The following is a 17,716-nucleotide window of genomic DNA, read 5'->3' as shown; positions in this document are numbered from 1 at the left end:
GGGGTTTCTCCATATTGCTTAGGCTAGTCTTGAACTCACGACCTCAGGTGATACGCCCACCTTGGCCTCCCAAAGTGCTGGGATTACAGGCATGAGCCACCGCACTCAGCCTTAAACATTTTTATAAAAATAATTATATGCTTACAATAAGGTGCAAACATAATACAAAGAAGATCCTTGTACTCGTCACCCAGCTTCCCTCTATGGTGACATCTTTCATAATTATATTTTATTAGAATCAGGAAAACAACTGGCACAATACAATGAATGAGACTATAGCCCTTACTTGAATTTTACCAGTTTCTTCAAATAATTTTTAATCATGTAACATTAATTTTCTGGTTAAACTGATTATTTCGCATGACTTTTCTCTCTGAAATGCTCATTCATAATTGTGGGCTCTGGTGCTTCCCACACACATAGGTTGGTGGCATAAACTGAAAATCTATCCATATTAGAATAGAAAACTTACAATCTCCAATAACACATACTTCATTGAGAGAGCAACATCTTTATGTTTATAAACTTTTAATTCTAAAATATCTTTAGCAGTATTTTAAATTTTCTTTAGGCTGAGTTATTAGGAAACATATTTTCTTTTTTTTTTCCTTTTTTTTTTTTTTTTGTAAGACAGAATCTTGCTCTGTCACCAAGGCTGGAGTGCAGTGGCACGATCTTGGCTCACTGCAACCTCTGCCTCCCGGGTTCAAGTGATTCTCCTCCCACCTTAGCCTCCCAAGTAGCTGGGACTATAGGTGCATACCACCACGCCTGGCTATTTTTTGCATTTTTAGTAGAGATGGAGTTTCACCATGTTGGCCAGGCTGATCTTGAACTCCTGACCTCAAGTGATCCACGCACCTTAGCTTCCCAAAGTGCTGGGATTACAGGCGTGAGCCATCACACCCAGCCAGAAAACATATTTTCTTATAATAAATATGTTTACTATCTGGAATTTTTTTCCTTTGGAGAATCCAACTAATTCACATTTTATACATGCACCTAATTAACCAACTTCAAAATATGTCAAGAAAAACAGGAAAAACTGAGAAATAGGGAATTCTGCTATTATAATGGGAGATTTTAATATATCTTCCTCAATAGCTGAAAAAAGGGATAAAAGTTAGTAAAGGAAGACAACTCACAGATTGGGGAAAAATTTGCAAATAATATATCTGGTAGGGGACTTATCTGTAGAATATACAGAGTATGCTTACAACTCAGTAATAAAAAGGCAAATAGCCCAATTTCAAAATGGGCAAAGAGACAGTGAAATGGCCAATAGTACATGAAAAAATGTTCAGTATCAGTGGCTGAAATTATAACCCTTATACACTGCTGACAGAAATCTAAAATGGCACAACTGCTTTGGAAAATGGTTTGGCAGCTCCTCAAAACATTAAACATAGAATTACCATATGACCCAGCAATTCCAATCCTAAGTATACATCCAAGAGAACTGAAAACATATCTACACAAAATCTTGCACATAAATGTTCACAGCAGCATTATTCATAATAGCCAAAATGTAGAACCAACTCAAATATCCATCAACTGATGGATAAATAACCAATGTGATATATATCCAAACAATGGAGTATTATTCAGACATTTAAAAAGAAACGAGGCCAGGTGCAGTGGCTCATATCTGTAATCCCAGTACTTTGGGAGGCCAAAGCGGGCGGATCACGAGGTCAGGAGATCGAGACCATCCTGGTTAACACGGTGAAACTCCGTCTCTACTAAAAATCCAAAAAAAAATAGCCAGGCGTGGTGACAGGTGCCTGTAGTCCCAACTACTCAGGAGGCTGAGGCAGCAGAATGGCGTGAACCTGGAAGGCAGAGCTTGCAGTAAGCCAAGACGGCGCCACCGCACTCCAGCCTGGGCAACAGAGCGACACTCCATCTCAAAACAACAACAACAACAAAAAAGAAACAAAATACTGACACATGCTACAACATAGATGTACCTGTGAAATATTATGCTAAATGAAAGAAGCCAGTTATAAAAGATTACATATTGTATAATTCTATTTATATAAAATGTCCGGAATAGGTAAAGCTATGAAAATAGAAAGTAGATTACAGTATAATGCTGAGGAGGAGATGGTTTGGGAAGGAAATGGGGAGTGACTGCTAATAGATGTGAGGTTTCTATTTAGGTTATAAAAATATTCTCACCAGGTGCAGTGGCTCACGCCTGTAATCCCAGCACTTTGGGAGGCCAAGGTGGGCAGATCACCTGAGATCAGGAGTTCGAGACCCGCCTGACCAACATGGAGAAACCCTGTCTCTACTAAAAATACAAAATTAGCTGGGTGAGGGGGCGTATGCCTGTAATCCCAGCTACTCAGGAGGCTGAGACAGGAGAATTGCTTGTACCCAGGAGGCAGAGGTTGCGGTGAGCCAAGATCACATCATTGCACTCCAGCCTGGGCAACAAGAGTGAATCTCCATCTCTCTCTCTATATATATGCTCAAATTAAATAGTGATAATGGTTGAATGAGTGTGTAAATATACTAAAAATCAAGGAACTGTACATTTTACATTGGTGAATTTATGGTATGTAACTTATATCTCAATAAAGCTGTTATTAAAAAAAGAAAAGATTCTATAGTGGCAGCGGTTGGGTTATGATTACCCTTTTTGGGAGGCAGTGAATGAAACAGGGTTTCTAAGTGTTGATAATGCTCTGATTCTAGCTACAGGAGTTTGTTCACTTTGTGAAAATTCATCAAATTGTACACTTTTCCTTTCTGGGTCTTATATCTTTATAAAAAGTTTACTCTTAAAACAGACAGGCAAATACATACCAACAGGTGGACCAGCTGGCACAACACATTTCTTTTCTACTCTTGTGGCAGGAGGTGCATTCTGGTTCTTAGCAAGGTTTTCCTGTATTAATTCCTGAACCCGGGCTTCATTAATCTTTGGGAAAGGAAGAATATGAACTCGCAAGTGGGATCCTTCTGTTGGCCGCGGAACTTTCTGGAATGCCATATGAGGGTTTGGATTCTCCTGTAATATCAGACATAGGTAAAATTATTCCAAGTTAAAATAACAATGGCAGATCGCCAGGAAGGGAGTGGGAGCTTACAGAGACACGAGCTGGGTGGTTATACATACATTCACACATACGCCATAAAACATGAAGTACCAAAATCTTACTTCTTCTTACATGCTCTATCAGCAGCATCTGATACAGCTGGACATCTGTCTTCCTCTTCCATGAACACTTTCTTTACTTGGTTTCTAGGTCTTCTTGCTACATCTTTGTCTATTTCTCATCTCCCTACTCTCTTTAACAATGTGAATACCTCAGGGCTCAGTCCTTGGGTCTTTTTTTCTGTTAACAATCCTTCCTTGGTGATCACTTCCAGTCTCCTATCTTTACCATAAAAACACCAACAATTCGCAAGTTTTTTTCTTTAAACAAGCTTTCTCCTAAACCCCATACCCACATGTTTAACTCTCTATACAATATTTTCAGTTGGATTTTTAAAAAAATTCTAAATCTATGTTGTCCAGAATGGAGCTCTTACTCTTCACCCACCTCTATCCTTGCTTTGTTCAGTCTTCCTCACATCAGTATATGGCACATTTATTTTTTCCAATCACTTAGGCAAAAAGCTTAGAGTTATCTTTAATGCCATTCTCTAACACCCAATTATCCGTTCCTCTGCAGATCTTGCGGACTTTACCTTTAAAATGTTTACAACTTGGCCAGTTTCACAACACTTTGGTTCAAGTCAACACCTCATGTTACAGCACTACAACAGTCTCCTAGTTCCCCTGCTTCCACCTGTACTCCTTCATTCAACATTGCAGACTACGTGATCTAGTTAAGAGTATGTCAATTCATCACATAACCATTCTATTCATTCCAATGGCTCGTCATCTCACTCACAATAAAACCCAAGGTTCTTTTTTTCTTTTTTTTTTTTTTTTTTGAGACGGAGTCTCGCTCTGTCGCCCAGGCTAGAGTGCAGTGGCCGGATCTCAGCTCACTGCAAGCTCCGCTTCCCGGGTTTACGCCATTCTCCTGCCTCAGCCTCCCGAGTAGCTGAGATTACAGGCGCCCGCCACCTCGCCCGGCTAGTTTTTTGTATTTTTTAGTAGAGACGGGATTTCACCGGGTTAGCCAGGATGGTCTCGATCTCCTGACCTTGTGATCCACCTGTCTCGGCCTCCCAAAGTGCTGGGATTACAGGCTTGAGCCACCGTGCCCGGCCAAACCCAAGGTTCTTAAAACAACTTACAAAGCTCGACAAGATCTGGCCTTTCTATGTGATGTGTTCTGCCATGATTTCTTTCATTTTTTCTGCTCTAGACACACAGAACTTCTTGTTCCTGCCTCAAAGCCTTTGCACTTAACTGTTCTCTCTGCCTGGAATGACTGTGCCCCTATGAATCTGTACAGCATCCTCCTTCCTTTCTTGCATTTCTTAGCTCAAAAGCCACCTTTCCTGATCACCTTATCTAAAATTATACTCTCTCCCCCAACACACTCCCTATCCCTGTTATATTTTTCTCTATATCACTTATCACTGTCTCACATACTTTACATTTTATTTAACTTGTTTATTGTCTATCCTTCTCTCCAGAAAATAAAGCTCTATGAGGGTAGATGTATACCTACTGCATCTAGAAACTGCCTGGCACATAGCAGGCACTCTAAATCTCTTCCTACTGCATCTTAATGAGCGGGACACAGTTGAATACACATAAGAATTGCAAGAATTGAATTAACTGTGTCAGCTAATACTTTTATAGACTCTTGGGGTTGGCATGAACTTTTTAGTCATCTAGTTAAGCAGGATTAGATCTCAAACACTCCAGGTAGAATGGAATCCATTCTTTTATAAAGTTCTCTAGGGAAGGCTGCTTTACAACTATTCTTGACCAATTCTAACACTTACCCTTTGCAGCCAGAAAATTCCTTATTCCCACTGAACCTATGTTATTGATGCATAGATTAAACTCAATACTATCCCATACATCCTCTTGATAGTTAAAATGGCCAACTGCCATCACCTTTGAGGGCTGCTCCCCACAATTCTTTTTGGTTATATGGCCCAGACCTGGATAAAGAAAACGTTGGGCTGAGGCAGATGATATAGTTAGTATGTCTCAGCAATATAACAGAAACACACTGCTTCCTCCCACTGCTTTAAGTGTCAAAACACATGGGTTCCAGTTCTTGCTCTACTCCTTATTATGTGATGCAGGACAAACAACTTTGCCTAAGTTATATACTTAAGCTTATCTTATATAAGGCTCCTCAGAAGGTGAAATCAGATTTAAAATCTGTTCTTGCCAAAGTAGCCTTCATACATGCTCTGTATTTCTCCCCCATATCTAGCAAAGACAGGGAAAAATAAGTAAGTAAATCCTTAGTCCAACTCTTAGTAATCACTCTTTCTGAATCAAGTGTTGAAAAACTGTTTTAGAATTCTGTCTGGATTTAACACCAAGTCAACATTTAACAGTCACTGGCCTGTAGTGTCTAAAACTGCCCTTTTCAAAAAGTAGTATTTTTGTTCTCTGTTCTTTAGGCATGACTCTTACCCACATACTGTCTTCTCAAAAATAATAAATACCAATTCTCTAAAATATATTGGGTAGTAGATACCTTTTTTTCAGGTGGGTCAGGTAATTCATGTGGATCTTGAGGTCTGAATTATTTTAAGTATATTCATTACTTTGGTTTCTATTTATACTTTCTTTATAATAAAATTAAAACTCTAAATATATTTCCCATGAAGTAAATATTATAATAAAATTTAAAACATAGAAAAATAAAAGTAGAAATAATCTTAGTAACACCAGTATTTTTTCTAGTTATATATATATATATATTTTTTTTTTTTTTCTCTATCACTACATTATCTGTCTTGTCTTGTTCCAAAAATGACTTGCGGTGGTTTAGAAAAAGCAGGATGCACTGGCCAGGCAGTGGCTCATGCTTATGTAATTTCAGCACTTTGGGAGTTCGAAGTGGGCAAATCACTTTAGTCCAGGAGTTCAAGACCAGTCTGGGCAACATAGTGAGATCCCATTTCTACAAAAAATAAAAAATTAGCCAGCCATGGTGGTGCCTGCCCGTAGTCCCAGCTACTCAGGGGACTGAGGGAGGAGGATAGTTCAAGCCTGGGAGATGGAGGCTGTGGTGAGCTGTGATTGCACCACCACACTATAGCCTGGGTGACAGAGTGAGACCTTATCTCAAAAAAGGAAAAAAAAAAAAAAGAAAAAGAAGGATGCACATATCACTTTTAGTCAAAATCTTTAAAGAGTTGGTCCTGTAATTTGGTAAGTTCATCCTAAACTTTATAGGGACATACAAAGACCAAAAATAGTCAAGGAAATTCTGAAGAAGAGTTAAGTGGGAGAGTTAAGATTTCCAGGTATCAAAACTTATATAAACCTTTAATAATTAACACAGTACAACAACTGTTATTAGTGAAGAGTTAAAAGGACGAATGGAATAGAACAGAGAGTCCCAAAACAGGACTATGTGAGAAAATATGATAGGTGGCATGACAATTCAGGGGGAAAGGTTAGATAATTCAATGAGAGAGGTAGTTTAACAAAGTATTTTTAGTTCATAATCTCTGATTTCAGAACGCCTGGTTTCAAACCCTAGCTTGGCCACTTACTAGTACTGTGACCTGGTGCAGTGTCAATTCACTTACCCCTGTGTTTTAGTTTTCATATCTGTAAGGAAGATAATAATATAGTACCTACTTCATAAGGTTCTTATGAGTATTGAATGAGCTGTTACAGTAAAGCTGTTAGAACACACACACACACACACACACATACACACACACACACCCCATCCCAGAATGAATCTAAAGTCTGTTTTCCAAAAATTTTGGCTACATTCATTTTAAAAGTATTTATTCTCTTATTCTCTGCATATTCTATGGCATGGTACCATGCTTCTGTAACTAAAGCCATCTCTTTCTTCCAAGATTTCCATCATATTACCAACTACTTATATTTGAGTAATTATAGTAGTAGTATCTGATATGTTTTTTGTTTGTTTTTGAGACAGAATTTCACTTTGTTGTTCAGGCTGGGGTGCAGTGGTGTGATCTCTGCTCACTGCAACCTCTGCCTCCTGGGTTCAAGTGATTCTTCTGCCTCAGCCTCCCAAGTAGCTGGGATTACAGGTGTGCACCACCACGCCCGGCTAACTCTTTTGTATTTTTAGTAGAGATGGGGTTTCACTATGTCGGTCAGGCTGGTCTCGAACTCCTGACTTTGTGATCCGCCCACCTCGGCCTCCCAAAGTGCTGGGATTACAGAAATGAGCCACCACGCCCAGCCCTCCAATAAGTTTTAAATAGAAAACATTTATGTAAAAAAGATGTTGTTATAAGTTATTAACAGTCTTCCCAGAAGCAATTAGAAATATTGTAAACCAAATCCATACACAATTTAGAATTATAAGCATTTAAAAGATCATGTTAAAACAAAGTTCAAAGTTGAATATCTGTAGTTGTATAGATATTTTACACCAAAATGCAGATTAGGGGTTAACTTTGTTAAATTATGACATATTTAGCTGTGTTTAGAAGATTCGAAAAAGACTCATGCCCCAGAATCTAATAGTATTTGGTTTTCTGGCTCCTGAGTCTGTATACTACTGCCCTCTAACGGGCAGCATGATAAATGTAAAGGACCACATTTGCCACCTCGAACCTAATTTGGTCACAAAATGACTCTTGAGAAGACAACAGCAATGAGAAGAGGTTTAGGGTAGGGCTCACTGTATTCTGCATATACTTAAAAACATCTGCTCTTACTTGTAACACAAAATGTGTTTGGACTGGTCCCTTGAAGGTCACCAAGCTCATTAAAAGCTACAGCCCAATTTTGTGTTGAATCTCCTTGTTGAAATAAGGAAATCCATTATTTTCTGACAGTACAAAGCAGCAGCCAAATTTTCATCTCTGATCCCAGAGAAATGCAAATATAAAGTAATAAACAAGGGCCAGACAACCAAACACAGTGAATCTGGCAACATTTATTTCCAAAGTAACCAAAATAAACTACTGAAAAAAGTTTGGCAGAATGCACTGTCTTTTAAATTTTGAATTTGGATGATGATTTTCAAGGAATCATCTTTATAATCCTGCTTTAAGAGTATACTTTAGTAATTTGAGGTACAATGATTTTTTTCAGACATGAAAAAATGACATATACACACATCATCTAGTCTGCAACACTCCCCCAAACCTCCCAGCTTTGGTAGACTTAAGTGAGAATGTGCCTAGGGGTTACAGAATACAAGGCTTGAAACTAATTTCAAATAAAAGCAAAGCAAGGCACAACAAAAGCCCCAAATCCCAATGGAAATTCAAAGTAGGCAACAGCCACCATGGGAAAAAGAAAATTTTTCCTACTCATTGGTCTCAGCACTGAATGACAAATCAATATGATATTGTTAGAGCTTACCAAGCTTCCCAGATTAATTCAAGTATTTGAAATTATTTAATGTGCACCAATTATACTTAGAGTTATGTGGGATAGCAAGTTACACAAATTTTTTTCTAATACAGTTGATGGCAATACTATCACTGGAGTAAATTGTTAAACATTGTCAAAATGTAACTGGACTCTTTAGAGTTGCCTGGTAGTGTACATGACGCTGATGGAATGACTCATCCTCAATTTTCCAACTTCATAGGACTTTCAAGGATCACATCCTTGTGAGATGACTGAGACATTCAACTGAATGTCTTATCCTTTTTTTTTTTTTTTTTTGAGGCGGAGTCTCGGTCTGTCGCCCAGGCTGGAGTGCAGTGAGGCGGTCTTGGCTCACTGCAAGCTCCACCTCCCAGGTTCATGGCATTCTCCCGCCTCAGCCTCTCAAGTAGCTGGGACTACAGGTGCCCACTAATTTTTTGTATTTTTAGTAGAGACGGGGTTTCACCATTCACAGGATGGTCTCGATTGCCTGACCTCGTGATCCGCCCGCCTCAGCCTCCCAAAGTGCTGGGATTACAGGCGTGAGCCACCACGCCCGGCCTGAATGTCTTATCCTCAATACAAATACATTTGATGGATGACTTTAATATCTGATGTGCTGGTTGCCCTAATTCAGGGTTTCTCAACCTATGCACTAATTGACATTTGGGCTTGATAATTATTTGGGATAAAGAGTGGGTGTCTTGTATATTGTAAGATGTTTAGAAGTATCTTTGGCCTTTATCCACTAGATGACAGTAGCACAGTCCCTCCAACTGTGACCACCAAAAATGTCTCCAGACAAATTTCATGAAGTAGGGTGGGAGGGTTGCTCCTGTTGAGAACCAATGCTCTAATTCATGACTCCAGATGGAGATTTCTTATTTTAAGACAAGTACTCTTGTCACAAGTACGAAGGCAACATACAGTGACCAGCTAAGAGTCCTACACTCTCACTTACCTGCTAAAATACAAAGTAGAATCACAATGAGATATCGCCACATAACTGTTGGAAAGGCTAAAACAAGACCCCCCTCCCCAACCAACCACCAAAAAAAAAAAAAAAAGAAAAGAAAAGAAAAGAAGGAAACCAGCCGGGTGCAGTGGCTCATGCCTGTAATCCCAGCACTTTGGGAGGCCGCGGCGGGTGGATCATGGGAGTTCGAGACCAGCCTGACCACCATGGAGAAATCCCCGCCTCTACTAAAAATATAAAATTAGCCAGGTGTGGTGGTGCACCCCTGTAATCCCAGCTACTTGGGAGGCTGAGGCAGGAGAATCGCTTGAACCTGGGAGGCAGAGGTTGTGGTGAGTCAAGATCACGCCATTGCACTCCAGCCTGGGCAACAACAGTGAAACTCTGACTAAAAAAAAAAGAAACCAACTGACAATACCAAGTGTGAGTAAAGATGTGGCGCAAATGAAATGCTAATATACTGCTGGTGAGAATGCAAAATAATATAGACACTTGAGGAAACAGTTGGGCAGTTTCCTATACAGTTAAATATTATATTACCATATATTCCAGCATCCCACTCCTAGGTAGGTAGAAATGAAAACTTATATTCACACAAAAACTTATGCAAATGTTTGGGGTGGTTCTATTCATTACTGCTAAAATTGTCTTTCAGTTGGTCAACAGGTAAATAAAACTTTAGTCCATCCATAAAGTGGATTACCACTCAGAAAAAGGAATAAATAATTGTATGAAGCAACATGACTGAATCTGAAATACATTGTGCTAAGTGAATGAAGCTAAACTCAAAAAACTACATAATGACATTATGGAAAAGGCAAAACTACAGAGACAAAAAAATAGATCAGTGGTTGCCAAGTGTTTGAGGTGATGGGAAGATGTGACTATAAAGGAGAATTAGGGAACTTTGGGGGATGATAGAAATACTCTATGTCTTATTGTGGTGCTAGTGGTTGTATGACTTCATGCATTTGTCAAAACTCATAACTGTAGATTAAAAAGTATACATTTTACTGTATATAAAAATTAGATCATGATAAACCTGACTTATAAGTGAACAAAGAAATCAGATAGGACGGGACAGGGGGTTCAATTTGAAGCCCATGCTTTGGGGTAGGGCTTCATTTCATCATCATAATCTATATAAGTCATTTATGTCATGTCTTGACTCTCTAAAGGTAATCACAATATTTTACTTCCATCCTATAATTTAAAAATTCCTTTATTCACAGTTGGCAAACAGTATAAATATTATCAGTGTAGACTGCATTTGCCTGGTAGTGAAATTAACATTTTGCAGAAATGTAAAGGGTGTAGATTTTATTTGATTTACACTAGTTATTTCTTGTATGAGTTTTCTTCTCCCATTAGGACTTCTAACACCTATTTGGTTCAATGCTGGGCAATGAAATATCCATAAGGCACAATTAGAAATTTTGTATTATTATTATTACTCTTTTTTTTGAGACAAAGTCTCACCCTGTTGCGCAGGCTGGAGCACAATGGCATGATCTTGGCTCATTGCAACCTCTGCCTCCCAGGTTCACGCGATTCTCCTGCCTCAGCCTCCCAAGCAGCTGGGATTACAGGCACATGCCACCATGCCCGGCTAAGTTTTTGTATCTTTAGTAAGAGACGGTGTTTCACCATGTTGGCAAGGCTGGTCTCGAACTCCTGACCTCACGATATGCCCGCCTTGGCCTCCCAAAGTGTTGGGATTACAGGCGTGAGCCACCGCACCCAGCCCAGAAATCTCATATTATTTTACAAAGAATTCTAGGTTCTTTAATATTTCCTTTAACTTTTACTAAAACTGTCAGATAAAGCCAGGTATGGTGGTAAGTGTCTGTAGTCCCAGCTACTTGGCAGCATGAGGTGGCAGGATCGCTTGAGGCCAGAAGTTTGAGGCTGTAGTGCACTATGTTTGTGCCCGTGAATAGCCACTGTACTTCAGCCTGGGCAACAAAGTGAGACACCATCTCTAAAATAAAAAGCAAGAAACAACAAAACAAAAATTGTCAAATTACATATCTAAAAAATATTTTTATACTATCACAGATGCAAAACAAATTAGAAAAACTGTACTACGTAAAACAATAAAACACGTCCAACTGATTTCTTAATGCCCTGAAGTAGAAGTTTTATGAAGTTCTTGTCTTGGCCTGTCTTTTTATCTTGGCCTATCTTAATGTTCTCACTTTGTGAAAACATTTGTTAGTGGCCCTTTATATGTGCATATCAAGAGTCATAGTGGTCAGGGGCACTGGCTCACCCCTTAATCCCTGTCTCTACAAAAAAATTACAAAAAGTTAGCTAGGCATGGTGGTGTGTGCCTATAGTCCCAGCTACTAGGAAGGCTGAAGCAGGAGGATTGCTTGAACCTAGGAGGTCAAGGTTGTAATGAGCTATGATCAAGCCACTGCACTCCTTTCTGGGTGACAGGGCATGACCCTATCTCTTTAAGAAAAAAAAAAAAGAATCATAGGGATAGGGCAGGGAAGTAGTTAAATGTGTTCTCATGCAGACACTGAAGATTCTGAAAGCCAAAAAAGTAGGTCAATCCCTACATTATCAATTGGAAATGGAAAGAAGCTGCATAGATGTGTTGCCAATAATCTCTGTGGTATAAACCCTGCCAATGCTTACAAGGTTTGTCTCTAGTGGATTTAGTCCTTCTCTTCTCCTTCCTTCCACCTAAACCATTCCCCCAAAGTCACCAAATGCCTTTCTTAATTATTTGGGAAGCTCCAGAAAGCTAAAAGAGCAGCTAAGCTCAGTTACAATTCATCCTACTCACATTCCTGAAATCTCACTAAAAAGCAATACAAAGGAGTGGTGAGAAGAGACTGTAAAATGAAGGTACATTTTTGAGGTGCTTCAAAGGGAAATGAAAAGAGGGCCTAGATACACATACCAGACTTCAGTGCAATAAAGTATTTACAAACATCTGAATGGAATCACCAGGTCTCAATTCCAACCCAATAATAAGGAAAGAGTCAAATTATATGGTTGGTTCTTGCTTACCAAAAGGGAATTTTAGAAATGTGATTAAAAAAAAAAAAAAAGACTGACTAGTTAAAAATAGAACCATGTGGATTATTTTCCTTGCATTGACACCATCCTGCCTCCCTTCCCCCAATTTCCTGCATAACCTATGAAAGTAACTTTACTGTCATGTTCTGCTTTTTAACTTTATGAAGTGTTTACTTCATGAATGATGATTTTATCACGGACTTCAGAATCTTAGCACTAGAATGAATCTCAGACAATCTAATGACAATCCACTGGGATAGTCACAAATTCTTACTTGTCATGTCTGTGTATCCTTTTCTGAAGGATATTAGGAGAATTATGTATCTAGAAAATGCTTGGCACTAATAAGTACTTAAGGAATAGAATTTATTAAATTAAATGAAATATAATTAGATTGTGAAAAAAATTTCCAATAAGGCCCATGAAATGTAGAAGATATTTGAAGGGTTCTTACCTAGTAATACAATCTCTTAATAATACTTCATGATGCTCACTTTTGAAGCGTCAGTTTTAAAGGATAGGGACAGTCTGTGTTTTTGTTTTTGTTTTCGAGACAGAGTCTCACTTTATCACCCAGGATGGAGTGTGGTGGCAGGACTTCGGCTCAACGCAGCCTCAACCTTCTGGGCTCAAGCCTCAACCTCCTGGGCTGAGGCAAGTGGATCCCTTGAGCCCAGGAGTTCCAGATCAGCCTTGGCAACAAGGTAAAACTCCGTCTCTACCAAAAAATTAAAAAAAAGTTAGCTGGGTATGGTGGCATATGCCTGTAGTCCCAGCTACTCAGGAGGCTGAGGTTGGAGGATCGCTGGAGCCCAGGAGGTCGAGGCTGCAGTGAGCCGAGATTGTGCCACTGCACTCCAGCCTGGGCAACAGAGTGAGACCTTGTCTCAAACAAACAAAAAGAACAACATCTAAAGTCAACTATTGCAAACATCATTGTTTTTTCCAATTGGAGATGATCCAGCCTTATAGTGAAAGAACACAGGCTTAGGAAATGAATAGATGAAAATTCCTAATTTAAAATCTGGATTTCATCACTTAAGAGTCATGTGATTCTGAGTCAATTAGCCCCACTAAAATGGGGATAATGATACTTGCCTTACATTGTCATGAGGATTAGAGATCATTGTATGTAAAGTGCTTAATCCCATGCCTGACACAATGTAGCTAAATGTGCTCTCATGCAGACACTGAAGATTCTGAAAGCCAAAGTAGGCCAAGTCCTGCATTATCAGCTGGGCATGGAAAGAAAAGCAGTATATTTATATATGAACTCAATATTATTATTATAATAGGTCAACAAAAATTTCTCAGATGATCATGCTGTAATTACTTCTACACAGCCACCATAAGTGGCAAAGACCAGCACACAACACAAGTTTTCCTTCTAACAGAATTCTACCAGATTTCTTTTTTAAGTTTTAGTATACTAATCAGGAAACACATTTATTATATTGGGCATAGTTACAAACAACTAAAAATGTGATCAGTCCGGCTGGGCGTGGTGGATCACTCCTGTAATCCCAGCACTTTGGGAGGCTGAGGTGGGTGGATCACAAGGTCAGGAGATCGAGACCACCCTGGCTAACACGGTGAAAACCCGTCTCTACTAAAAATACAAAAATTAGCCGGGCGTGGTGGCGGGCGCCTGTAGTCCCAGCTACTAGGGAGGCTGAGGAAGGAGAATGGCGTGAACCTGGGAGGTGGAGTGCAGTGAGCCGAGACTGCACCACTGCACTCCAGCCTGGGCGACAGAGCAAGACACTGTCTCAAAAAAAAAAAGTGATCAGTCAATAAATTCAAGTAACAGATCTTGGCATGCAAGTTGCCAGAAAAATAATTTCTTTATACTTTTGCTAAACCGATATTATGATTTAACGTGTGATGTATTTAGAAATCTGAAAGTATTGCTTCTTAGTAAAGAAGCCAATAATCTACAAGTAACAGTCAATTAAAGTACTTCAGTGTTAAGTAATTTAAAATTGAAATTAAATTCATCTTTTTTTTTTTTTTTTGAGACAGGGTCTTGCTCTGTTGCCCAGGCTGGAGTACTGTGGCTCAATCATAGCTTTCTGCAGCCTCAAACTCCTTGGCTGAACTCCTGGGCTCAAGCAATCCTCCCACCTCAGTCTCCTGAACAGGCAGGACTACAGGTGTCCATCACCACATGTAATTTTTTTTTTCTTTTTTCAAGACAGAGTCTTGCTCTGTCACCTAGGCTGGATGTGGTGGTGTGATCTCAGCTCACTGCAACCTCTGCCTCCTGGTTCAAGCAATTCTCCTGCCTCAGCCTCCCAAATGGTTGGGATTATAGGCATGTGCCAGCATGCCTGGCTAATTTTTGTATTTTTAGTAAAGACAGGATTTCACCATGTTGGACAGGCTGGTCTTGAACTCCTGACCTCAAGCAATTCGCCCACCTTGGCCTCCCAAAGTGCTGGGATCACAGGCATGAGCCACCACACTCAGCCTAAATTCATCTTTTAACAGGCACAAGAAACGTTATGGCTAATGATTTCTGCATGTGTTAGTAATATTACTGTTCCCTTAATATTACAGGCAGACTATATCTATTTCCAGAATTTATAATGAACCACTAGCAATTGATAAAACAGAACTTAAGAATTTTCTATTTACCAAAATTTAGATAAGCATAATTAATAAAAGATGGATTTTTTGTTTTAATATGAAACCTCTGAACTTTATGTTGTTCTCTTTCAAAAAAGTATATATTCCCTCAAAGAAAGATCACATTCTAAATGTAGAACTTAAAACTCAGAAATAATGGAATAACATTAAAAAAGGCATTTTTTAAAGTATCCCTGCTTGTATCCAATTGGTTCTCAAATTTCAAATGAATGTGACAAAGCACTGACTGATAATCCAGTGTCCAAAAAGGTCCATCTAGTCAAATCACTAAATTAAACAACACCTGTTGCCGGTCAAGATACTGACCCTGAATTCTTCTTCACTATTTCCTTAAAATTACATCTTCCCCAGAAGCTAAGTAAGTGGTACTCATTAAAGCTGGCAACAATAGACACTGAGGACTACTAGACAGGGGAGGAAAGGAGTGGGGAAAGGGGGTGAAAAGTGACTACTGGGTACTCTGCTCAGTACCTGGGTGATGCCATCAATCGTACCCTAAATTTCAGCATCACACACTAAGCCCAGCTAACAAATCTGTACATGTGGCCCCTAAATCTAAAATAAAACTTGAAATTATTTAAAAAATGTTTGAAATAGGCAAAAATAAAAGTTTACTTGATTTATAATTTCTCTTATTTTTTTCAAGAGGTATACAGTCAATAACCACCATCTTATTAGTAAGATTTTAATGTTCAATTCTACATTTCCCTTATGAAAAGACTAATGAGAAAATGTATAACCATTACTGTATTTTAATCTTTGGATGCCAATACTCTATTTAAATCAATGATATGGCTCTAATTTTAGATTGGTTGAGTTGTCTTTGCAGAAGTTATTTGCTATACAGATAAAGTATATGTTAGAACCACAAATTAAAAGAAAATTTCTACTTTGACAATGTTTAGATTAGAAACAGTATAGAATGTTACATTTCTGTCTTCCAGAATATTTTTTTGTTTACTAAATTAAAGTCAGAATCTAACCATAATGAAAAAAAATTAAATCTTCCCTCAACTTTTCCCTGGAGGACTACAGTTCCCACTTACTTTACTTTTCTTAGGACTGAAAGCTCCACAGCAGGAGAAATAAGGAACACTCATGAGCCCAAATCCATTTTTCCATATGAATATAATCTCTGTCATTTTAGGCTCTTTTCTTTCCTGGTGTTCAAATAGTTATTTCACATTTTACCACATCTGAATTCTTTTAACTTATTGCATTTCCTCTATCCATGGAATATTTTCATCCTTGTGTTTCTGTGGTCACTTCCCAATTTGCTATTTTTCTTTCAGCTTTTCGCTCCCTCTCTGTTCAAAACAATACAACTCCTGATCCAGCTGACAACCACCGTACCAAGCCAAAGCAGAGCACACTGGTCAGTTCTGTTTGAGGTGGTTCTGGTCTCCAGTGAGTCTCACCTTTATGTCTTACAAGAGACCCAAATAAAAACCATAATGAGGGCAAATGACAAACTGAAAAAACTGTGACTAACATGTTTTCATAACACACTGATTGACAGGAAAATTACTTTGAAAAATGTGGTCTATTTTGATATACAGTACCAACTGTAATATCTCATAATTTATAATCTAGAGCAAAAAATCTATCACAGAAAGAGGAAGCTTTCTAGTTCTGTCAACAAAATACTTTAATAGTATATTTTAAAAATTAATGACTGTCTAAAGAGAGGGGATCATGGCAGATGAGAGGTAGGACTAGATTGCAGCTCCAGATAGAGCAGCATGTGGAGGCTTGCATTGTTTTAGCTCCAGATCAACTGCAAGAACAAACCAGCAATCCGGAGATGACCCAGAGACCCTCGGAAGGAAGTGGACTGCTCCTGCGGGATTCGAGACACACCACAAATACTGTGAGTGCCCCAACTGCGTAAGTGGGAAAGGGAGACCCTCCTCTCCTGAACACACGGTGGAGAAGCTGAAGGTCTGTTTGTGAGAGAAGTTTTGGTTTACCTAAAGCTGAGTCAAGTTAGAGAGCCAAGCGAAATACAGGGGTAGAGAAAGCAGCAGAAAGGCCCTGGAAGCTCGCTGGGTTCCAAAGCAGCCCATTCCTGCCTGGCACCACAGGGATCCCTCGGGAGGGTGGCCAGAGGAGTGGCAGGTAAAACTCCACAGGGAGAAGGAATTCTTTTTTTTTTTTTTTTTTTTTTTTTTTTTTTTGAGACGGAGTCTCGCTCTGTCGCCCAGGCTGGAGTGTAGTGGCGTGATCTCGGCTCACTGCAAGCTCCGCCTCCCGGGTTCACGCCATTCTCCTGCCTCAGGCTCCTGAGTAGCTGGGACTACAGGCGCCCGCCACCGCGCCCGTCTAATTTTTTGTATTTTTAGTAGAGATGGGGTTTCACCGTGGTCTCGATCTCCTGACCTTGTGATCCGCCCGCCTCAGCCTCCCAAAGTGCTGGGATTACAGCCGTGAGCCACCGCGCCCGGCTGAGAAGGAATTCTTTGGTTGAACTTTGTAACTATTTGAATGGGGTGAGAAGCCCCGGGGGTTGTGGGGGATGAAAATCTGGGTTACAGACTTCACAGGCAGGGGAAGAACTTAAGCACTTTTCTTTCACAGCT

General features: G+C 39.4%; 1 protein-coding gene across 7 annotated transcripts in view; it reads right to left on the bottom strand.

Annotated features, from left to right (window-relative positions):
• The window catches only part of LOC105488765 (SET binding factor 2), a 547,946-nt gene that overhangs the window by 222,830 nt on the left and 307,400 nt on the right, over positions 1-17,716 (bottom strand). For all 7 annotated transcript variants that reach the window (XM_071075110.1, XM_071075112.1, XM_071075109.1 and 4 more), the window contains exon 14: positions 2,815-3,019. In XM_071075110.1, coding sequence (XP_070931211.1) covers positions 2,815-3,019 — 205 coding nt within the window. The remainder of the gene's footprint in view (positions 1-2,814; positions 3,020-17,716) is intronic.

Source organism: Macaca nemestrina, chromosome 12, assembly GCF_043159975.1.
Source record: "Macaca nemestrina isolate mMacNem1 chromosome 12, mMacNem.hap1, whole genome shotgun sequence".
NCBI classification, from domain to species: domain Eukaryota; kingdom Metazoa; phylum Chordata; class Mammalia; order Primates; family Cercopithecidae; genus Macaca; species Macaca nemestrina.
Note: the sequence above shows the minus strand (reverse complement) of the source record. Positions and strands in the feature narration are given on the sequence as shown.